The sequence below is a fragment of the Dendrobates tinctorius genome, unplaced genomic scaffold (genome assembly GCF_039654945.1).
Source record: "Dendrobates tinctorius isolate UK_male_01 unplaced genomic scaffold, ASM3965494v1 ptg000024l, whole genome shotgun sequence".
NCBI lineage: Eukaryota > Metazoa > Chordata > Amphibia > Anura > Dendrobatidae > Dendrobates > Dendrobates tinctorius.
This window is the reverse complement of record NW_027361692.1, coordinates 10,781,996-10,807,314: the sequence shown is the minus strand read 5'-3', so window position 1 is coordinate 10,807,314 and position 25,319 is coordinate 10,781,996. Positions and strand designations below refer to the sequence as shown.

The window sequence follows — 25,319 nt, the reverse complement described above, 5'->3', positions numbered from 1 at the left end:
ATCAACACAGACATCTGTAGCTAAGGTTATTTTGATTGATTTTACATTCTTTGTGCTATAAACCTAAAATGGTGAGGTCAAGCTCTGTTTAAATCTGCCTTGGAGGGTCCATCGAAAGCCTCTATTACAGATTTTGTCTTTTCGTTGGGAAGAATAGCACTGCATATAGTGCTGTTTTGCCAAACTAAATGATAGACACCATGGCGGCAGCGGACGGATTATCTCTCAATGATTTGATACAAATGTCTTGGTCAATAATATGCAGCCAATCTAAGGGCATGGCTTCCTTCTACATGTTTTTTAACTATTTTTTTTTTTTTTTGCTTAACAGAAACCATCAAGTAGGAAGTCAGTCATCTACGTCGGAGTCTTCATTTAGTCGAAGAGGAAGGCAACTTCCACAGGTCCCTGTAAGAAGCAACAGTGTAGAACAAGGTAGACCAAGTGACCAACCACACTTGCAAACAGTGTTTTGTGCGTTTGTATGTTCAATGAGTTTTGAAGTGGTGTGGATTGGTGGATTCTTAATGTTCTCGTTCTGTACCATTCAGAGTAATTCTTCATGTAAGGTTTTACATCCAGTATTGACTGTATTTTATATCTTTAGATGCTTTTTTGTGATAGGGCGTTTAACATTACTAACCAATGTATTGCTAATAAGACTTTACCAAAATCAAATCATGAATTTAATACAGAAGCAAAACTGGTTTAAGCAGCTATTTACATTTTAATATTGTAGTCACTAATTATCCATGCAAAATAAGAAAAAAATGTATATTAATATATAGGGATCTCATCAAATTTTCAATTTGGGCTTTATTATTATTATTGTTGTTGGGATTGCACCTGTTCTACCATCCTCAATAGTATGAAGCTAACTGAAATATTATCATATCTGTACTTGGGTGTTTAGAATTAGGTTTCTTACTATTATCAGAAATGCAAGAATCTATATCTATACGGGACAAGTGCTTAATAAGCTTGTGGTCTTCAATACCATTTTACATTATGGATGTTAAAAATAACTTTAAAATAGAGTATAGTGCGTCCGCCTTTTAATACATTCAATGTCACTAGAATATATTATTTAATTTAGAATATAAAGCTAAATATTAGAATAATATATGGAGTCATGAGTCCGTGATGCTGCCTGTATCGTAATGTTCTTCTGCGATGACGGTGATAAATTATAAGCATTTACAGTATGTAACATGAGCTGAAAGAATGTATACAGGTCAGGCAGAAGCTGGTACTCTGAAGCTACGCAAAATATTCCCCTTGTTTGACATCCTTAGTCCTTATAAAGTTGACTTACTGTATACGGAAAGTTGGGCATAGAGTACGCATTATCCCCTATGCTTAGGAGACATTTAATATTTCATAATGTTAATGTCTTTTAAGAGAACTGATTATTTATGTCTTATCTCGCGTTCAATACATAAAGCGCTTTTTAATGTTATGTGTGTGAATATGTACGGTATGTAAGAAGTGGAAATAGAAGTCATGTAGAAAATGAATCATGTTAATGGTTTGTGCATTTCTACCTGAAACTAGCCCGGCTGACTATGTGCATGTTCACACCCAATGTGTATAGTTGAGAGGAACCGCAGTTGTAAAGTTAATCTTTTCAGTTGTCAGTGCCATTGTTAAGATTCGAAACATTGTACATGTTGAGCCAGACAAATTATACAAGAACATTTACTTTACAAATATGTTGCATTTACATACTGAGCATATGATACTTCTCATTTTTTTTTATAAATTTGGAGATTTTGCTTAGGCTGTAGACATCTAGAGGCGAGGGTCTAATCCAGGGGTCCTCAAATTACGGTGCACGGGCCACATGCGGCTCGCCGAGGACCTTTATCCAGCCCGTCTCAAGGGGCCCTGAGCAGCTGTTCCTCCTACCTCAGATACACCGGCCACTGGGCCCTGCCAACATTGAACTTCACTACAGTTCAATGCCGGTGGGCCCTATAATTGTGGGCGGAACGACAAGGCGGCGAGGAAATGCGATGCTCTGCCACTGCAGAAGACCCTCCGAATGCAGCACAGACGACGTGATTTACATCACTCCGCCTGTGCGGCCTGATAACGTCACGCTGTCTGTGCCAGAAAAAGATGGAGGTGAGTACTGGTATTTTTTTTTTTTTAACGCTGGGCCCGGTCTGTCATGCCTATTGGGGACTTTTATCTGCCTATTGGGGACGTATGCTGCCTATTGGGGACCTATGCTACCTATTGGGGCCTATGTTGCCTATTGGGGACATTTACCTGCCTATTGGGGTCCTATGCTGCTTATTGGGGACCTATTCTGCCTATTGGGGACATTGATCTCCCTATTGGAGACCCATGTTGCCTATTGGGGACATTTTTCTGCCTATTGGGGACATTTACCTGCCTATTGGGGACATTCACCTGCCTATTGGGGACCTACACTGCCCTGTGCATAGGAATTTGTTCATAGTTATTTTTAAACTATATTCCGGCCCTCCAGTGGTCTGAGCGACAGTGAACTGGCCCCCTCTTTAAAAAGTTTGAGGACCCCTGGTCTAATCTATTAGTAATGGCTCTTTGTTGGCCAGTAGCATGTCATAAAACTTTACAAATGCATTTTCTGTTTACAATTATTATCGTTAAGCTTGTATATTAATTTATCTGATAATTTGTTCAGGAGTATGTGACTAGTCCATTGTAATGCAGCGGTTGCAATCCAGTACAACACCTACATACTGATTCTGGAAAATGTATAATTACAGTATTGTTTATGGAGTTATAGGTAGTTCGCTTAAACATAACTTTTTATTTTACATCAGGTTTAGGCATATTCTATATTGCCCATACACTCTAAATATACTTTTCATAAGTTTCTGGGCAGCATTGATGACTTACAGAGGTTGTCTTAAGACAAGAACTCCTGTCTGTAGCCCTTCTGAGTTACACAGACATCATGAGATAGGATGTATAGTTGCTATGTAAAAGCATCTTCTCTGATGGACCTGGATCATCCATGTACTATGTGGTTGGCTAACTAAACACATTTTCACAAAAAATTGAGTCTTTCAGATTAGCAACATTGTAAAACCTTTTAGATGTACTTGGCATTTTTTAGATACCTGTAAATTACTATTACTGTACTGATAAAACCCTACAATTTACATGCAAATTGCCTCTTCAGAAAGAAAGAGGACTTTTACTCTAAGTCTCCTTACCTTGACAAGCCACAGCTGGCATGTCACTCTCCGCAAGGAGAAACCTTACTTCTTAGACCCTAGTCCAGAGCCTCTCACCTTGCCAAATCAGATCTCATACTTTGCACTGACGAGAGCCAACAGCTCGAAACACCGTGTCTGCAAATTGAGATTCTGATTTGGCTTGTATCCTAAGTCATACTACAAGACTCGTTAAAGGGTTGATTGTGACGTGTAGGATCGCTACTACCAATAGGTGGCGCTGTAGAGTAAAAGTCCTCTTTCTTTCTGAACAGGCAATTTGCATATTATTTTCCCAGAGGAGCATTGCACGGCGAATAAGTCTCCTTACCTTGACAAGCCACAGCTGGCATGTCACTCTCCGCAAGGAGAAACCTTACAATTTACATGGCACTGATATCACTATGTGCTGGTTAATATGATTTAGATGGATTGATCAAAACTGAGAACCATCATGAAAAAAGCTAAATTTTTTTTTAAAGATTGCTTAGTAATGCATAAGTAGTCTAGAGCAATACAGGCACATTCCTACAGTATATGGTCCCTGCTTGAGCAATGTACTGGAAAATAACGAAACTGATAGCTTGTTGACTTCACAGATGTCAGCAGTGCCTTGCTCATCATCCTAAACCATCTATTCCTCATGAGAAGTCTTCAAAATTATTTTTTAAGTTCTTAAAGAGTGCATTTAGTCTCCCATCTCCCTCCTGCATGATTTACTAATTGCTTCCAGTTTTTGGCAGTTTCAATGCATATATTCACCTATAGATGAACCAATTGGCAAACCAGTGTTTATATCTCAGGCTTCGGTAAAGACGGTTGCATCAGACTGGAATGAGTGCCCGCTTTTCCCCCCAAGAAATAGCACACTTGTTCCTGCGCTGTGTATGGTTTGTATCTAATTTTGGCTTGGTCTGCATTACCAGCCACGATCTGTCACTCTCTTGCATATAGTTTATGACCTTTCTCTGTCTCATGTAACCCAACTAACCGTATCGTCAATGTACGTAATAGAGGATGAAAAGCATAATAAAATACAATTCTTCAAGGTACTTTGGTGCCTTAGGCAGATAAGGCAAATGGTGCCCCACTTCCACTTCGAACAACAAAAGCATGCAAACTACCTGTAATGTGGGCTTACACTATGATTAGACATTTTTTATTTACTTGAATATTTAATTAGATTTTCTTGAATAATAAATTATTTAATCACCCCAATCTCACATCAGAGTGCACCGACTCAGACAACTTCAGTCGTCCTGCCTGCCTTATCCTTCAATTTTACCTCTTCCTCATGTAAAAGTGAAAGTTCTGATAGTTCAGCAATAAATCTGCACCCTCTTCCCCACCCCATAACTTATTTCAGTGGATGTCTGGGCAGCTTGATCCTCGGTGGTCAAACATTTATCATCAATCCAGGGATTAGGTGATTAACATTGGTTATGTGAAAGCTGTTTTAGATGTTTACTAAAGTAACCATTCAAACCAAGTTCAGCACCTTGTAGAGGACATGACCCTAACAATAGTGACTTCAGGCATTTTTTTGCATAAAAAACGACTTTTAGCAAATGCAGCAAAGACTAGAGGACCTCAGTGTATCCATGGCATGACTGGGGCAGTTGAGTGCATTTTTCCACCTACTAATTTAACATCTTGCACCTTTGGCTCCAGTAAAGCCTGAACAGTCAGTTAGTGGGATAGTCTCAAATTTGGAAGTTAGCCCCTATCAGAAGAATGGGAACAGAATTTGCTCCTAGTGACATTAGCATAATCTGCCCAATTCTCTGTCATGATATGATTGATATGATATGCACCCAGCATAATGTAAGCCCTGCGGGGCATCCTTTACTCTCCTGTCCCCTAGTAAACCACTCACCATTGGGGCGCACCGTGCAGGAGGATAGATACATTAGCAGCCAATGAGCGCTCTCCTCAGTCTGATGGGACATGGTCATTGGCCAACAGCCTCTCTCCCTGCATAACATGACCCTTTTTCACTGGTGGAACCTGGAGCAGGGAATACTGTGCACCGGCTGTGCGTGATCAGAGTAGGGCTGACCGGTGCGTAACAAAAGTTAATAGTTTGTTAGTAAACATTGCGCTCTTCCCCTTATGATGTGAGGTGGCGCCCTAGGCAGTCGCCTACTGCTCGTCCCAACCGTAACAGCTGATATCTGGTGACGTGGCTGCTGGAAGGTCATAGATGTGTGCTGCCAGCCTCTCCAATGATCATTTTCCACATTGCTTCTTACAGGCCTCGATGCAGGAGGAGCAAAACATTGGCCATCTCATAAAGTGGTATCCCTGGACATGACATTCTGCCAGATCAATTTCAGTTTTCTTTTCTGCTACTGAGGAGTGCCGTGATTTTTCATATATTATCCGGATATCCATCCTACCACTGAGCACCAGAATCCACCCTCAGTGAGAATCATAACCTCAATATCAGATCAGTTGGGTTTTCGACATCTGGAACCCACACAAGCAGCTGATAACTGGTGTCACGGTCACCAGAAGTGCACAGTATAGGGACTTTTCTCAGTTACAGAAGCTTAGCTCCCATTGAAGTGAATGGGTTCACCAGCCATGCTTTGTTTGAAAAAGGAATAGTCTTGAGTTTACATTGTATCTGCTTTTACTCTTATTAAGTAACAAGAGAAGATTCTAGATTTATTTTACATTATATCTGTCATTTGCATTTTTTTACCGTGGCATGAGAAAAAAATCCATGAAATAGGTGAACAAACCCATGATTTAATAGTAACATCTACATATATGAAGTATTTTATAGTCTGTTCTTCCTGTAAATATGTACAAAATCTGTTCTATATAACTTGGTGATGTAGTGTAATACTACAATACTACGCCGTTGCAGCTTTTACATGTTGTAGAGTTTAGGGAAATGACTAAATCTCTTAATGTTCAGTAAACTCCATTTAAGGGCTCTCTTGCTTTATACCATTCATGCTGTTATAATTTAGGACAAATAATGTCATAAAGTTCTTACTCCTTCGAGGTTTTTGATCAACAGTAGTCGTGTTGTTGTTCGGTTCTCAATGTGTAGTCCAGAATGTTATATATCCCCTTTGAATAGCATGTTCTTTATATCTCTGCATGTCATGTCAATCTCAGCATGTTCTTAATTAATTTCCTAATGTTTTATAACATCCATGCTTTTTTGTGTCATTTGGCTCTTGTAAAAAAGTATAACTTGTTCTAAAGTGTTAATTAACAGTTGTGTCATTTGATCAAAGCATAGTTTGAAAAATCAGAAAAAACATTGCACAAATGACTGCAGTTGTTGATGAACTATCAATACAATAGCACATGATTTTATGCTGTTTGTATTATTTTATTTTATCTTTCTTAATATGTTTAAAAGGAAAACCACAACAAAACCGTATATATGACCAGAATATAATATACAATATTGCATACAAATCCGAGACCCTTTTTGAAAAGAATTCCCATATTTGAATTGAAATAAAAAATCTTTTCATTATTGTATTACAATTTCATAAAAATCTGATTAAAGAGGTTGTCCACTGGTTGGACAGTTCCTTCTTAAATACTGTATTCCCATGTGTAAAGTAATAAATAAAAGCAGACCATTACCTTCTGCATCTGTGCTATTCCAGTGATGTCGGCACTAGGTTTTCTGGTGCTAATATGCCATTGTTATTCTACGTATGCGCCTAAAAATGTTGATTGGATGCAGCACTCGCATGCCCCAAAAAATGGTGCTGGTACAGCGTCAGTGTATGAGGTCCATGTCAGATTTTTAAATTTTACTTGGGGAAAATACGGCATTTAGATTCTCTAACAACAGTCCTTACATATTACTCTCTTCTCAGATCAGAAATGAGATATATGCTGCCATAAGCAGGCATAGATTTATGTTGCTTATTAATTCCATTTCTGCCTTATAACTTAAAATTCTGTGCTGTTGGTTGATCGTGCCACCTCCACTAAAGCCCAACTAAGAAAAATTGCAAATTAAACATGAATGCACCATAATTTGCAACTTTCCCGTACCATGAATGTGATGGAAATTCAATAAGAAATTCCCTCAATGTGTTTCTATATTTAAGCTCAATAGCAAAAAATGACTTGTTATCCAATGCAACCAATCAGTGTTCCTTTTTAAAGGGAATCTGTTACCAGATTTTTGCTATGTAATCTGAGAATACTATTATGCAGGGGCTGGGAACCTGATTCCAGTGATGTGTCACTTACTAGGCTGTGTTTTGCTGTTTCAATACAATCAGTGTTTTATCAGCAGGAGAATATCACTACAGGGCTAGTTGTCTCGTGCTTCCTAGTCCAACCACACTCACACCACTGATTAGCAGCTTTCTGTGTATATTGTCAGAAAGTTGCTAATCAGCGGTGTGGTCGGGGTTATACACAGATCAGCATTATGAGAACTGCCAAGTCTGCAGCAGATAAAACTGTGATTGTATCAAACTGTTGCACCCAGTAAACTAGGTAATCTATCACTGCAATCAGGGTCTCTGTCCCAATATTATGCCTTCGTCAGATTAGATAGCAAAAAACTGCTGCCAGATTCCCTTTAATGATTTCTTTATGTATATAGATTTTAACTGTAAAGTGTTAAAAGTTTATAAATCATCAGAACTGAGGAGACCTTTCTAACTTTCTAGCAAATCTGCGGATGTTACTTTATATCATCCTTGTTGCAGTTTTCCTTTGTTTTATATTCTGTGTCCTTAATAAATTGACCATACTGCTTTGTTTTCCCTGCTGCATATTGTATTGTGTTTCTCATTTGTCTTCTGTAGCATGTACTTGTCTAATGTATACTCTGCTGATTTCTTTCTTTTGTTTCTCATCATACTATGCATTATATCATTGAAGAACGTGAGAGTTATAACTCATCTTCAACAGGTAATTATGAATCAATATTGAATATCTGTAAATCAGTGCTATATAGCTGATATTTCATTTCACCAACCAGTGTGACCTATCAGGTATTGAAGTTGGACTATTGTTTTGTGCAAACTGGATTAGATCTGTTGTTCTGGTGATGATAGTGATGGGAACGCATTGTGTAAGTTGTCAAACTTCAAAGGAATGTCCAAGATTGGAAAAAAAAAATTATTAAAACAATGCCACACCAGTTTGCAGGTTGTTTTTAGCATTGAAGCTCATTCTTATTCTCTTCAATAGTGCTAAGCTGCAATATCATAAACTGTATGGGTATATGCCCACAATCAGGATTGCTGAGGTTTTGACGCTGCGTATTTATGCAGCGTCAAACCCGTAGAGGCCAGATATTACAGCATAGTGGATGTGATTTTTGCTATGCATAGCAGTGCTCCTGAAGCTCCGCTGTGTATAGCACAGGCGATTAGACCATCGCAGCTTCAAGTCTCCTAAAGAGACTATTGAAGTCAGTAAAAATTGTGAAATTTAAAGAAAAAAAACAACACAAAATTCATATCAGCCCTCTTTTGCCTCGTTGAAAATAAAAGAATTTAAAAAATAAAAAATACAAATATTTGATATTGGTGGGGTTACAAATGTCCGATCTATCAATATATAAAAAACAATCTGATCAGTAAACAAAATGACAAGAAAGAAAATCAAAACTCCAGAATTAAGGGTTTTTTTGGTCGCCACAACATTGCAAAAAAAATACAGTAAGAGGTATTCAAAACATCGTATCTACCCCAGAATGGTAGCAATAAAACATCAGCTCCAGACGTTAAAGCCCTCACCCAGTCCCTGATCCTGAAAAATGGAGAGGTTACAGGTCTTCGAAAATTACGACATAAGCAAAATTTTTATGACAAATTTAAAAAAAATTTTCACCACTTAAATAAACAATAATCTATATATGTTTGATATCTGTGTAATCGTACTGACTTGGAGAATCATAATAGAAGGTCCATTTTACCATATAGTGAAAATGGTAAATAAAAAAAAATCGAAAATTTATTGTGAAATTGCACTATTTTTGCAATTTCACAGCACTTTGAATTTGTTCCTGTTTTTCAGTACACTATATGGTAAAATGAATGGTGTCTTTCAAAAGTACAACTTTTCAAGCAAAAATCAAGCCCTCATACAGCCATATTATCTGAAAAATAAAAGTTATGGCTCTTTGACGAAGGAGAGGAAAAACAAAAAAATGGAAAATGACCATGGCCTTAAGGGGTCATAACTCAAAAGAAAAAAAATCAAGCAGGCAGCACTGCCTATTTTATGTCTATTTGTAAGAATGTAATAACATATGGGAGCACTCCTGTTCCTCTTAGCTAAATTTTCTGCTGTCATGCTCAGACACAGGTAAGTCCGGCAGACGAGACAGCATATAAATATGATTGGATGAAAAAGGGAGAGGAAGGCCCTAACGGTAGGGAACAGGGGATGGGACACACCTCCTTACACCAATCTGTGCCTGTCCTTAAGCTTCCCTAACACCCTAAATGGGTCCTTCCCCCGCCACCATCTTGTGCCTAGTTCCTGACTGTCACTTCAATGTACCCTGGCTAGTGCACTGACTGGCTAGGACGCTAGCCTCACCACTACAGATGGTAATACACAGGGGAAGAGACAAACACGGGACAGACAAAAAAGGGAAATACTCAACTCTGGCTCTGCTGCTAAGCTCCAAAGCACCAGAGAAAGCAGAACCAGGATAGCAGAATCCCTAGAGCAGCAACACCACTGTCACACGCTAGCTCCACATACTTAGGCCTCTTTCACACTTCTGTTTTTGACAATCAGTCAAGATCCACCGATTTGGAAAAAAAACGGATCCGCCATTTTTCTTTGCGGATCCGTTTTTTTCCCCATTGACTTTCATTATTAGCGGATCTTGACGGATTGCCGTCCGTTGCATCCGTTTTTGTGCGGATCCGCCAAAATGTTGCTGTCCGTCAACATCCTCAAAGACTTCCAAACGGAGCTTGCAACGTTTTTTTGGCCGGCGGATCCTCCAGACACTGATTTAACCCGAAATTCTGTCTGGGTGCCGGACAAAAAAAAAAATTCTCTCTCTCTCTCTCTCTCCTTTTCCAGGCTGCGATTCCTTTAACATTCTTCATTTGGCGGATCCGTCAAAAAAACGGACGGGTTGCATCCGTTGTCATCAGTACTAAAACGGATCCGCTATCCGTCCTTTTGGCGGATTTTAACTGACACAAAAAACTGAAGTGTGAAAGAGGCCTTAGCTGGTCTGCATAGAAGAACTTTATAACCGACGATCAGCTGATGGGTCATGTGACTATTTAAAGGAAGGTGGGAGTTGTTATAAACCATTATCAGCTGAGCATCCTAAAAGAACTGCCAGCCAGAAAATAACATTAACTCTTGCTGGACCAAGAGAAAAAAACAACATTTAAATTTCAGCAGACCCACAGCTGCCACAAATCTCTTAATGATTCGTGACAGTATCCCCCTGTCTATGAGGGGGCATCTGGAACCTTAAGACCGACCTTGACCGGAAATTATGTACGACAAGGATACTTCAGCCTACCAATATACACCTGCGTAGTCAACTGGTCATCAAGGTCATGGCATACGCAGCCTGATAGTAATAATGTAGGCTCCGAAGGTGCAACAAATCTCCTGAGCGAAGACCTGTGGAACTTGTTATGTACATGCATCACTGGGGGTAACTCCAACTGGAAGGTCGCAGGGCTGAGAACGGCCGCTACCCAATAAGGCCCAATCACCCTAGGACTCCCAAGTCCCAGATGCGTACTTCCACCTAATGTTTTTAGTGGACACCCACATGTACTCAGTCACTCACAGGTCTGGACCTGAACGTTTATTACCACCCGTACATTTGACACAAGGTGGTACATGCCTTGAAGGCCAGACAACAGAGGCATCAGCCATGTCACAAACCTCTTTTCCTCAAGATACTAAGAGGGAACCACCACCCTCCCCTGACCAATCTTCCCGGAAGGGCACAGAGATTCAGCGTTTACTTGAGGTATAAGTAGAATCTTGCCCCTATTCTCCGGTAGCACCTTAGCTACCTCCACTGTAGAAAAAGGGGTAGATTTAATAAAGACAGCAGAGATCTCAGCGGCCAGGCAACAGTTTTAACAAAACTTGCCCCAACTGTATACTTCTTTGGACCGCCATTCAGTGACCGGATTGTGTTTTTTCAGCCAGGGATGGCCTAAGACAATGGGAGTAGACATACCCTCCAAAACGTAGCATGACAAGAACTCTTCATGAAGAGACCCTATCTGCAAGTTCACATTATGTACAACTTGGGTCAAACTTTTCTGGCTGAGAGGAAAAGAATCAATAGCACGAATAGGAATAGGTCTCGCTAGCGTCCTACTGATTAGACCATGGGTCAGAGCAAAGTGAGAATCCACCAAACTGACTCCACCTCCACTATCCACAAGAACCAAAATAGTCTCAGTTTTCCCATCTTGCCCTGTTACATCCAAAATGGTAAACTGAGACGTAAATATGGAGGAAATATACACACCATGGTCGTCTCCCTCCAAGCGACCAGGGAAATGCGGCTTTTGTAATGGAGTATCAATTTTGACTTTAATATAATGATTCGTATGACCACAGTACAAACATGCCCCCATCCCATGGAGGACCCAAGGCAACTTAGTATGAGAGAAGACCTCCATCTGCATGGGTTTGTCTGACATCACCTGTGTGACCTCCTCCCTAGCAAGAACAACAGGGGGCAGAGTCGGTGTATGTCTCTCCCTGAGGCATCTATCCACCCTGATAGCAAGGGCTATAGCGGCCACCAACGACCTTGGAGAAACATACTGCACCAGAGTATCCTGAAGCCTAGTGACATACTCTGACAAAAATGACTACTAAGGACAGGGTCATTCTACTGAGTGGCAGATTTCTGGAACTCTGAGCAGTACTCCTCAACTGGCTGGTCCCCCTGCTTGATCTACAAAGTTTAGACTCAAACAGGGACTATAGCCGCAAAAAAATCTTCCACGTCATCCATGAGGGTCTGGATCAGGCTTGCAAAACCCTCCGATTGAGTTATAGGGTTTCCTGTTGTGAGTTCATTTTCCGGTCCACCAGTTGTGAGTTCTCCTTCCAGGCTCCCTCTGGTGGTAGCTGGAGGTAGTGAGGCTGATTTAATCAGTAGTGATCTGCCACCTGATAATGAGGATGACGATTGGACCTCAGGAATCTCAGACTGGATTTAAGACAGCCAACGCCCTAGTCTGGTGCTGGTGATTCCTTCTGGCTTGTCAAGTCTTTGTTTTCAGCTCTGTTCCAGTCATCTAAAGCTAAGTTTTTCTGATAATGTTCACACTTGATTTTGTTGGTCTATTCAGTTTTTTGCGTGGTCTGCCAGCCCCGGCTGGGGCTGCGCTAAATTTCCACTCTTATTTATCTGTATTTGCCAATTGGCCTCTTTTTGCTCTGTCTCAGAATATTTCAGAGTGCTGATATTGTGGGAGAAGTCTAGTGACTTCAGGGTTAAATTTGCTATCAGAAGTGTTGGACTTTATTTTTGCAGATTGCAGACAGTGTCTTTCCTTTCCTATCCTCTCTAGTTAGTTTGGGCGCCATCGTTTGCTCAGCTTATTTTCCTGCCTGTGTTTGTGCTTTCATCTTGTTTCACCTTCAATACATGTGTGGGGGCTGTCTTTCCTTTGGGGTCTGCTCTGGGTCAGTTAGTTTTCCCCTTTTCTTTCTTCAGGCTTATTTAGTCCTCCGGCTGTGACGAAGCGTCTTGGACCATCGTAGGTACGCTCCACGGCTGCTGCTAGTTGTGTGGTTAGGATCAGGGATCTGCAATCTGCATAGTTACCAACCTCTCTGGATTTCTGTGACTTAGCTTTGTTTTGTTTTTTTTTTCGATCTCCTCTCATTGCATTTGATCATTTCATTGCAGTGTTGCAGCAGCTGAAAAACTGTAATTCTGGAGTTTCTATTCTTATTTAATTTTGATGGACGCTTACCAATCGGGTTAATTTATTTTATATTTTAATAGATCGAACTTTTACAAATTCAGCAATGCCAAATACGTGTAAAGGGGGTGAAAAGGGAGTGATTTGAACTTTTTTAAATGTTTTAAATGTTTTTACTGTATTTCTTAGTCCCCTTAGCAGACTTGAACCTGCAATTGTATGATACCAAAGTATTGCTATATATAGCAACAATCACGGTCTCCTATGAATGCCAGCTACAGGTTGGGTTTCACAGGAGTACCGTCATGATAGGCATGGGGTTCTCCCATCAGTGTCTCATCAGGGGCCTGCCTATGGACGATTGGAATGACACGCCTCTCTAATGACATGCATTAAAAGCTGCTTTCCAAGATTGATAGGTTAACAGCCTCGGGTGTGGCTTTGAATAACACAGCCATCATCTGTCAGGAAAGATGTGGGCTCGGTTAGCAAACCCACATCAAAGTCAGGGAGCTTGCATATGACGTACCAGTATGTCATATGTCTGTAAGGGGTTAATTTGTTATTTATAATCCTGCCAAATAAAGTGCTAATCATTGTATGTGATGCTTAGATAAGTCACCAGATAATAGGATTGCTTTATTGTCTTGAGCACATTTGACATATTTGTATATTTTAATAAGTCTGTTACATTCATCTTTGTTCATCAACTGTATGACTAGCAATGTTTAGATGATGTGTGTTGCATCTTATTAATCTCAAATTTGGATAGAAGAAATATGTCCTCTGCAAGAGGAAGCAAAAATATATATCTAGGTCTGTGCTACCTTTTAAACTTTAAAAACTCTGGAAATAACAAAAAAAAGACATTTCGTTTCTTGAGTTTACACTGTCAAATGTTTACATAACTTGCATATACTGTAATACAGTACATAGTGTATATTAAACCCTTTAGTCTTGTTGACTTTGCATGTGGACTGTTCAGAAAAAAACCAACTTGTTTCAAAACTGGACATGTGATCTAAATTGCATGGAAGGCCAGCCTATTTCTGTTAGACTCCAGGGCATGAAAAGGATTTGTCCAGCCCTGAATTAACGCTTTCAGTCCTGAGCCTAATTTCACCTTCCTGACCAGGCCAGTGATGATTGTTTTTTCGAGACACATTATACTTTATGGTAGTGGTAAATTTTGGTTGATATTTTTTGCGCTATATTTGTGAAAATATCAGAATTTTGGCTAAAGTTTAGTTATTTTCGAACTGTAAATTTGTATGCTCTTAAGCCAGATATATATTACACAAAATCGTTAATACATAATAATTACAACATGTATACTTTACACCAGCATCATTTTTTAAACTTTTTTTTTTTTTGTTAGGAAGTTAGAAAGGTTAACGGTTGATTAGCAATTTCTAATTTTTCCAACAATTTTCAAAACCATTTTTTAGGGATCACATCTCATTTGAAGTGACTTTGAGGGGCATATATGACAGAAAATATCCAAAGGTGACACCCATTTTAAAAAATGCACCCCTCAAAGTGCTCAAAACCACGTTCAAGAAGTTGATTATTCCTTCAAGTTTTTCACACTAATGAAAGTAATGTAGAAGAAAAAATTACAATTTTACTTTCTCCCACAAAAATGTTCCTTTAGTCCCAAATTTGGCCTTTTCACAAGGGTAGCAAAAGAAAATGGACCCCAAAATTTGTTGTGCAATTTTTCCTGAGTACGCCACTATCCCATACGTGGTGGAAAACTACTCTTTGGGTGCTCGGCAGGGCTTGGAAGAGAACATAGTAACATAGTTATTAAGGTTGAAGGGAGACTTTAAGTCCATCTAGTTCAACCCATATCCTATCCTAACTTGCCCTAACATGTTGATCCAGAGGAAGGCAAAAAAAACCCATGTGGGAACAAGTAAGCTTCACATTGGGGAAAAAAATTCCTTCCTGACTCCACATACGGCAATCAGACTTGCTCCCTGGATCAACGCAATATTAAGGAAACTAGTGTATATACCCTGTAATATTATACTTTTCAAGAAAGGCATCCAGTCCATTCTTAAATTTTAGTAGGGAATCTCTCATTACAACATCATATGGCAGAGAGTTCCATAGTCTCACTGCTCTTACAGTAAAGAATCCGCGTCTGTGAGTATGCTTAAACCTTCTTTCCTCCAGACGTAGAGGATGCCCCCTTGTCCCCGTCACAGGTCTAAGAGTAAAAAGATCATTAGAAAGCTCTTGGTATTGTCCCCGCATATATTTATACATTGAGAAAACCAAAAGCAAAACACAAAACAAATATCCTGGAATAAAAAAGTAAAAAAATATATTGCAAAAATTGCATGAAGGTAGTAATAATAGTAATAATAAGGGTATTTAGTTAACATAATTTTGATCAAAATAATGTAGAAGCCATCCCGCCACGTCACGGTAATTTACTTTTTCTGCTCAGACCCAGTTTCTCATTTGTTTCATTCTGCATTCTGTGCATATAAGGGTGTGACCGCCCTGTTTCTGAGTTGGAAAATCCATCCTGTCTGGCCTATACTATTACTGGTGGTTCAGTCCCTCTGTCCTTGTTCACATTTACGTCACTTGACAAGTGGAAAGGTTTTAAATACAAGAGTTAGGACTGTCCCACAAGGGTTGCCGTGACGTGGCGGGATGGCTTCTACATTATTTTGATCAAAATTATGTTAACTAAATACCCTTATTATTACTATTATTACTACCTTCATGCAATTTTTGCAATATATTTTTTTACTTTTTTATTCCAGGATATTTGTTTTGTGTTTTGCTTTTGGTTTTCTCTGTGTTAAGGTCATGTGTTCATATGCAATTACATTTTGCATGCACATTAATTTACTTTTTCTGCTCAGACCCAGTTTCTCAATTGTAATAAGATCACCCCTAAGCCTTCGATTCTCCAAACTAAATAACCCCAAATGTAATAACCTGTCTTGGTATTGCAGACCCCCTAGTTCCCTAATAACCTTGGTCGCTCTTCTCTGCACCCGCTCCAGTTCAGCTATGTCTTTCTTATACACCAGAGACCAGAACTGTACACAGTATTCTAAGTGTCGTCGCACTAGTGACTTATATAGAGGTAAAATTATGTTCTCCTCATGAGCATCTATGCCTCTTTTAATGCATCCCATTATTTTATTTGCCTTTGCAGCAGCTGCCTGACACTGGCCGCTAAATGTGAGTTTGTCGTCCACCCATACACCCAGGTCTTTTTCAGTGACTGTTTTGCCCAGTGTTTTACAATTAAGCACATAATTATACATCTTGTTCGTTCTACCCAAGTGCATGACCTTACATTTATCCCCATTAAGCTCATTTGCCATTTATCAGCCCAAGCTTCTAGTTTACATAAATCCTCCTGTAATATAAAATTGTCCTCCTCTGTATTGATTACCATGCAGAGTTTAGTGTCATCTGCAAATTTTGAAATTGTACTCTCTATGCCCCCTACAAGGTCATTAATAAATATGTTAAAAAGAAGCGGGCCCAAAACTGACCCCTGTGGTACCCCACTGCTAACCGTGACCCAGTCTGAGTGTGCTCTATTAATAACCACCCTTTGTTTCCTATCCCTGAGCCAGCTCTTAACCCACCTACACATATTTTCCCCTATCCCCATTGTTCTCATTTTATGTATCAACCTTTTGTGTGGCACCGTATCAAAAGCTTTTGAAAAGTCCATGTACACCACATCCACTGCATTCCCTTGGTCCAGTCCGGAACTTACCTCTTCATAAAAGCTTATCAGATTAGTCTGACAGGAACGGTCCCTTGTAAACCCATGTTGATATTGGGTCATGAGGTTATTCTTCTCCAGATACTCCAGTATAGTATCTTTTAGAAAACCCTCCAGCATTTTACCCACAGTTGAGGTTAAACTTACTGGCCTATAATTTCCAAGTTCAGTTTTTGTCCCCTTTTTGAATATTGGCACCACATTTGCTATACGCCAGTCCTGTGGTACAGACCCTGTTATTATGGAATCTTTAAAGATTAAAAATAATGGTCTATCTATGACTGTGCTTAATTCCTGCAGTACTCGGGGGTGTATCCCATCCGGGCCCGGGGATTTGTCAATTTTAGTGATTTTTAGACGCTGCCGTACTTCCTGCTGGGTTAAGCAGGTGACATTTAACAGAGAATTTTTATCCCTGATCATGTTATCCGTCATGGGATTTTCTTGTGTAAACACTGTTGAAAAAAAGTCATTTAGCATATTGGCTTTTTCCTCATCCTCATCCACCATTTCACCCAGACTATTTTTAAGGGGGCCAACACTATCATTTTTTAGTTTCTTACTATTTATGTAGTTAAAGAATATTTTGGGATTATTTTTACTTTCTCTGGCAATGAGTCTCTCTGTCTCAATCTTTGCTGTCTTGATTTGCTTTTTACAGAATTTATTTAATCTTCTGTATTTAGTTAATGCCTCATCACTACCTATTTGCTTTAATTCACTAAATGCTTTATTTTTGTCCCTTATTGCGCCCCTTACAGCTCTATTTAGCCATAGTGGTTTCTTCCTATTTCTCGCATGTTTATTCCCATACGGTATATATTGTGCACAGGTCCTATTCAGGATGCTAATAAACGTCTCCCATTTTCTTTGTGTATTTTTATGTCTCAGGATATCGTCCAGGTTAATTCCACCAAGATCATCTCTCATCCGTTGGAAATTTGCTTTCCTGAAGTTTAGTGTCCTTGTAACCCCTCTACTACACTTCTTATTAAAGGATACATGAAAACTTATTAATTTGTGATCACTGTTACCCAAGTGACCCCCAACCCTTACATTTGATATGCGGTCTGGCCTGTTGGTTAATATTAGGTCTAGCAGTGCCCCCCCTCTTGTTGGGTCCTGAACCAGTTGTGAAAGGTAATTGTCTCTCATAGTAGTCAAAAACCTATTACCTTTGCTGGAACTGCAGGTTTCTGTTCCCCAATGTATTTCAGGGTAGTTGAAGTCCCCCATAATAATGACTTCTCCTTGAGTCGCAGCTTCATCTATTTGCTTTATGAGGATATTCTCTGTTGCTTCCATTATTTTTGGAGACTTATAACAAACCCCTATCAGTAATTTATTATTTTTCCCCCCTCCCCTTATCTCTACCCACAGGGACTCTACATTTTCATTAGATTCATATATATTATCACGAAGGATGGGTTTTAAGGATGATTTTACATATAAACACACACCTCCCCCTCGTTTATTTGTTCGGTCAGTTCTGAACAGACTATAGCCCTGTAAATTAACCGCCCAGTCATGGCTCTCGTCCAGCCATGTCTCAGATATCCCCACCATGTCATAATTATGTTCCAACAACATTAACTCCAATTCCTCCATTTTGTTGGCAAGGCTTCTGGCATTAGTATACATGCACTTTATGTATCTCTCTGTACCTCTATTCTTTCTTAAATTATTAACTATTCTAACCCCACCCCCCATGCCACCCCCACCCCAATGTCATTATTTGTGCCCAGGTCTCTAGCTGCACTGTTTTCCCCTCCTATAAAATGAATACCCTCCCCCCCGTCCCTAGTTTAAACAGTCCTCCAACCTTCTAGCCATTTTCTCCCCCCAGCACAGCTGCACCCTCCCCATTGAGGTGCAGCCCGTCCCTAGCGTAGAACCTGTAGCCAACTGAGAAGTCGGCCCAGTTCTGCAGGAACCCAAACCCCTCCTTCCTACACCAATTCCTGAGCCACTTATTAACCTCCCTAATCTCCCGTTGCCTCTCTGGCGTGGCACGTGGTACAGGAAGTATTTCCGAAAATACCACCTTGGAGGTCCTTGCTTTAAGCTTACAGCCTAATTCCCTGAAATCATCTTTAAGGACCTTCCACCTACCTCTAACTTTGTCATTTGTGCCAATGTGCACCATGACCGCTGGATCCTCACCAGCCCCTCCCAGTAATCTGTCAACCCGATCAGCGATGTGTCGGACTCGAGCGCCGGGTAGGCAGCACACCGTTCGACGATCCCTGTCTTTGTGACAGATTGCCCTATCTGTTCCCCTAATAATTGAGTCTCCCACTACCAGAACCTGTCTGGCCTGCCCTGCTCTCCTATTTCTCCCCTTACTGGAGCAGACACTCCTCCGGCTTTCAGAGGACATGCCTTGCTGCAGCAGTGCTACTCCTGCACTAACACTCCCCTCATCTGCCAACTTAGCAAACTTATTGGGGTGTGCCAGATCAGGACTAGCCTCCCTGGTGCTCTTCCCTCTACCCCGCCTTCTAACTGTCACCCAGCTAGCTGCTTCATTGTCCTGCAGCTCCCACCTAGCATCCCCCCCTCATCTATCCCATTGAGCGTCTGCTCAGTGAGCAGAAGACTCCTTTCCATATTGTCTATGGATCTCAGTGTTGCCAGCTGCACATTTAGATCCAGTATCTGGGCTTCCAAATGCACAACGTGCTCACATCTTGCACAGCAGTATGCACCCTCGACCGGCTGTTCAAGGATTTCATACATGCGGCATGACGTGCACTGGATGGCATTGGCAATAGTGGAGCACATCCTAATGGGGATTGCACCAGACAATAAAGGAGCATCATTTGACTTTTGGACTATAAAATTGGTTGGAATCCATAGAGGATGCCATGTCGTGTTTGCAGAGTCCCTGATATTCCTAAACCGTGGAAATCCCCCCACAAGTGACCCCATTTTGGAAACTTCACCTACCAAGGAGTTATTTTAGAGCTGTGCTCCACAGAATTTTATAACTTTGGACCGTGAAAATGAAAAAAAAAATAAAAAATTCCTGGAAAAATATTGCTTCATCCCCAAACGTTTCAATTTCACAAAGGCAACAGAAGAGAATGGACCATACAATTTGTTGTGCAGTTTCTCCTGAGTACCTCAATACCCCATATGTGGTGTAAAACTGCTGTTTGTGCACATGGCAGAGCTTGGAAGAGAAGGAGCACCAATTGAATTCTGGAGTACAATTTTGGCTGAAATAGTTTGCGGATGCCATGTCACATTTGAACAGCCACTGACATGTCAAAACAGCAGAAAACCCAACAGCTGACCATTTTGGAAACTTCTCTTGAGTAATTCATTTAAGGGTGTAGTGAGCATTTTTAAGTCTCATGTAATTTACAGAATTATGACATTAGGCTGAGAAAATGGAAAATTACCAATTTTTTTTTCACTAAAATGTTGCTTTGACCCCACATTTTTAATTTTCAGAAGGTATAATAAAAGAAATTTGTTAAACTATTTCTCCTGAGTACACGATTACTCTTTCCTAGGCTCTTAAATGTTGCTATCAATATTGATCTTGGCATTTATGGCGTCAAACAGCCTGATGCGGAGCGGACACAGTGCCTGGTTGTGAGAGCTGGGGCTCTGCTATCATATAAGCCGAGCTCCCAGCAGCGACCAGTGGGGCACAGCTCTTGTTTAGCGCACGATTGCCATGATGGATATAGGTCAGGAACCCCTATAACCAACCATGACGTATAGATATGTCAAAAGTTGTGAAGGAGTTAAAAGAAAAAGAAATAACAACCAGAATGTTCTAAATCATTACACCTCAAACTTTTCTACTAAAACCTCACCAGCCTATCTGTGGTGCTACCAGTGCTTCTCGAATTACTTACCCAGAAGTACCAAATACAACAGTGCAGCAATATTGTCCTTTTTTCCACCGCTGTCCAACTGACAACAGGATTTTAACCCCTTTCAAGTCATCCCCTACTGGCAGCAGCATTGTCTTCCTTTCCACTCATTTCTCCTAATAGCAGTATTGCCTTCCTTTTCCCCCTTTTCCTAATGGTGGTAGAAGTCTACCCCTACCAACTTCACCATTGGCAGAAGCATCAATAGCATCAATATTTTACTAACCTTTTGGCAGTAGGAGTTTTTATATTTATACACAGACAAAAACGCCGCAACAACGTGCATTTTTTTTCAGCTGCGCTTTTCCTGCCAAGAGATGCAGAAATTTTGCTCAAAGTGTGCACAAACCCTTACTCTTCTGCCTTCATTTGTAGTCTCGAAATGCGTGCTGAATTACAGGGTGCAGGATCTGTGCACTGGTGGACTGTTATGATTGAGTCACCGTAGGAGGCAGAAACAGAAATGCTAGCTAAGTCCAGAAAACCAGAGAAGTTGGCAACTATCAGATTGCAGACCCCTGAGCCTATCAACGCAACTAGCAGTAGCCGTGGGGGGTTCCTACGATGACTTAGACCCCTCGATCACAGCCGGAGAGATACATAGGCCTAAAGAAGGAAAGGGGAAATCTAACTGCCCCAGAGCAGACCCCAAAGCAATAGGCAGCCCCCCACATATAATGACGGTGAAGCAAGATGAAAACACTTACACAGACAGAAAGACAGGCTGAGCAAAGACGGGGCCCAAAAACTACCTAGATAGGAACGGATAGGAAGGCTGCTGTCTGCAATCTGCCAAAACCCTATCAGAGACAAAAGCCAACAAGCTGATATAAAAAAGGCCCTGAAGCAACTAAGCTTCAAAAACTAAATCAGCACTCAGGTACTTTCAGAAGACAGAGCTCACGGAACACTGCACACTCCAGCAGGGAGTGGCAGAATCCAAAAAGCAAGAAAAACAAAAACAAATCTCAAATGCAAAAAGGCAAAACAGAAAACTTAGCTTTAGGAGAGCAGGAATCAGACTGGTGTCCAAGAGTCCACCGAGAAATCACCCGCAGGGCAGAAAGGGCGTAGGCTGCCTTAAATCCAGTCAGAGACTCCACTCAGCCAATCGTCTTCATTAGTCCCAGGTGCCTGATAATCAGGCTCACTACCTTCCTTCACTAGAATAGGGAGTTCACCAGGCCTCAGTGACGGAGGGGAAAATGAACTCACAACAGTACCCCCCCCTTGAAGAGGGGTCAACGAACCCTCAACAACGCTACCAGGGCGATCAGGGTGAGCCCGATGAAAGGCACGCACCAATCTTTTGGCATGAATATCAGAGGCAGAGACCCAGGAATTATCCTCCTGACCATAACCCTTCCACTTAACCAAATACTGGAGTCTCCGTCTAGCCAGACGGGAATCCAGAATTTTCTCTACCTCATATTCCAAGTTACCTTCAACCAATACAGGGTCCGGAGGTGCCACCTCAGGCACAACTGGCTCAACAAACCTCTTCAACAAGGACTTATGGAACACATTATGGATCTTAAATGTGACAGGAAGAGCCAAACGAAAAGAGACCGGATTAATAATCTCCAAAATCTTGTAAGGTCCAATAAATCTAGGCTTAAACTTAGGAGAAGCCACCTTCATAGCAATATTCTTTGATGATAACCACACCATATCACCAATCTTAAACTGGGGACCAATGGTCCTATGTCGATTGGAAAACCGCTGGGCCTTTTCCTGGGAGAGAGATGACTTATCCACCACTTGGTCCCAGATCTGGTGCATTCTCTCCACCACAGTGTCAACACCTGGGCAGGCAGAGGGCTCCACCTGCCCTGAAGAAAATCGAGGATGAAACCCAAAGTTACAAAAAAAAGGTGACATCAAAGTGGCAGAACTAGCTCTATTATTTAAAGCAAATTCGGCCAAGGGCAAAAATGAAACCCAATCATCCTGATCAGCGGAAATAAAACATCTCAAATACGACTCCAAGGTCTGGTTTGTTCTCTCTGTCTGCCCATTGGTCTGAGGGTGAAAAGCAGAGGAGAAGGACAACTGAATTCCCAACTTGGAACAGAACGTCCTCCAAAATTTAGACACAAATTGAACTCCTCTGTCAGATACAATGTTCTCAGGAATCCCGTGTAAGCGAACCACCTGTTGCAAAAACAGGGGCACCAACTCAGAGGAAGATGGCAACTTAGGGAGTGGTACAAGATGAACCATCTTAGAGAACCTATCACAAATCACCCAAATAACAGTCATTCTTTGAGAGACCGGCATATCAGAGATGAAATCCATTGAAATATGGGTCCATGGCCTCCTGGGGACCGGCAAAGTCATCAACAACCCACTAGAGCTAGAACAAGATTTAGACCGGGAGCAAGTCCAACAGGACTGCACAAAATTCCTGACATCATGAGACAAGGTGGGCCAACAAAAAGAGCGACTCACCAGATCTCTAGTACCAAAAATACCAGGATGACCAGCCAATGCAGAGCAATGAACTTCAGACATCACTCTCTTCTTCCACTGGTCAGGAACATACAACTTTCCACTGGGGCAACGCTCAGGTTTGTCCTCCTGGAACTCTTGCAGAGCAAGTCTCAAATCGGGCGAGATGGCAGAAAGAACTACCCCTTCGCCTAAGATGGTAGCAGGCTTGGTCACCACAGGAGAATCATCAAAGAAACTCCTAGAGAGGGCGTCTGCCTTGACATTCTTAGTTCCAGGAAGGAAAGAGACCACAAAATCAAAACGTGTAAAAAACAAGGCCCACCTAGCCTGTCTAGGGTTCAAGCGTTTAGCCGACTCTAGGTAAATCAAATTTTTGTGGTCAGTGAGGACCACAACTTGATGTTTGGCTCCCTCCAACCAATGTCTCCACTCCTCAAATGCCCATTTCATGGCCAACAGTTCCCGATTCCCCACATCATAGTTACGTTCAGATGAAGAGAACTTTCAGGAAAAGAAAGCACAGGGATTCATTTTAGATGTTACCGGATCCTTTTGGGACAACACTGCTCCTGCACCAATCTCAGAAGCATCCACCTCTACCTGAAACGGGAGTGAGACATCAGGTGGCCGCAGAACCGGGGCGGAGGTAAATCTACGCTTCAGCTCCTGAAAGGAAGCAACCGCCTCCGGAGACCAATTCAAAACATCCGCACCCTTCCTGGTCAGGTCAGTCAATGGTTTGGCAATACTAGAAAATTTTGCTATAAATTTCCGATAAAAATTAGCAAAACCCAAAAACTTCTTGAGGGCCTTCAAAGAAGTGGGCTGAACCCAATCATAAATGGCCTGTACCTTGGCCGGGTCCATTTCAATAGTTGACGGAGACAAAATAAATCCCAAAAAAGAAATCCTCTGTACTCCAAAAAGGCATTTTGATCCTTTGACATAAAGAGAATTCTCTCTCAAGATCCGGAACACAGTCCGAATATGTTCCACATGAGCATCCCAATCCTTGGAGAAGATCAAAATATCGTCCAGATAGATAATCAAAAATTTATCGACAAAGTCTCGGAAAATATCGTTCATGAAGCACTGGAAGACAGAAGGGGCATTAGTGAGCCCAAAAGGCATCACCAGGTACTCAAAATGTCCCTCCGGAGTATTAAACACCGTCTTCCATTCATCCCCCTGCTTAATGCGGATAAGATTATACGCCCCCCTGAGGTCAAGCTTGGTAAACCAGCAAGCACCTCTGACTCTAGAGAATAGATCCGAAATCAGGAGTAACGGATACTGATATTTAATAGTAATTTTATTGAGGGCACGATAATCAATACACGGCCTTAAAGAACCATCCTTCTTGGCCACAAAAAAAAAGCCGGCACCTAAGGGTGAAGAGGATGGTCTAATATGACCCTTCTCCAACGCCTCCTTAATATAGGACCGCATAGCCTCGTGCTCGGGTACAGATAAATTGAAGAGCCGACCCTTAGGAAATTTACACCTCGGGCTTAGTTCAATAGCACAGTCATAACTCCTATGAGGAGGCAAGGACGCAGACTCATTCTCACTAAATACATCATAGTAGTCCGCCAAATAGTCAGGAACCTCATGTGACTGGAGAGAGGTGGAAAAAAACGGAGCCTCACTAAAGGTACACCGGCAACCTCAACTCACCACATACACAGACTTCCAATCCAAAACTGGATTATGAATCTGCAACCAGGGAAACCCCAGAACAACGGCATCATGCAGACCATGCAACACCAAAAATCTGCAATTTTCTTGGTGGTCTGGGGCGACCCGCATGACCAACTGGGTCCAAAACTGAGGTTTATTTTTAGCCAGAGGGGTAGCATCAATCCCCCTCAAAGGGATAGGCGTCTGCAGAGGTGTCAGCGGAAATCCACAACGTTTAGCAAAATCCAAGTCCATTAGGTTTAGCGCTGCTCCCGAATCCACAAAAGCCTTGGCGGAAAAGGTGGACAGGGAACAGATCAGAGTAATCGCCAAAAGAAACTTAGGCTGAACCCCACCAACAGAAAACGTGTGTGCAAAGCGTTTCTCACGTTTAGGACAAACAGAAATAATATGTGAGGCA

At 41.2% G+C, this 25,319-nt stretch overlaps 1 protein-coding gene across 15 annotated transcripts in view; it reads left to right on the top strand.

Moving 5' to 3' along the window:
• RIMS1 (regulating synaptic membrane exocytosis 1) overlaps nt 1-25,319 on the top strand; it is a 548,264-nt gene that overhangs the window by 318,563 nt on the left and 204,382 nt on the right. For 9 of the 15 annotated variants that reach the window (XM_073569342.1, XM_073569341.1, XM_073569347.1 and 6 more), the window contains 2 exons: nt 332-435; nt 8,091-8,120. In XM_073569342.1, the coding sequence (XP_073425443.1) occupies nt 332-435; nt 8,091-8,120 (134 nt within the window). The remainder of the gene's footprint in view (nt 1-331; nt 436-8,090; nt 8,121-25,319) is intronic. The other 6 variants (XM_073569361.1, XM_073569354.1, XM_073569343.1 and 3 more) reach the window with 1 other exon arrangement.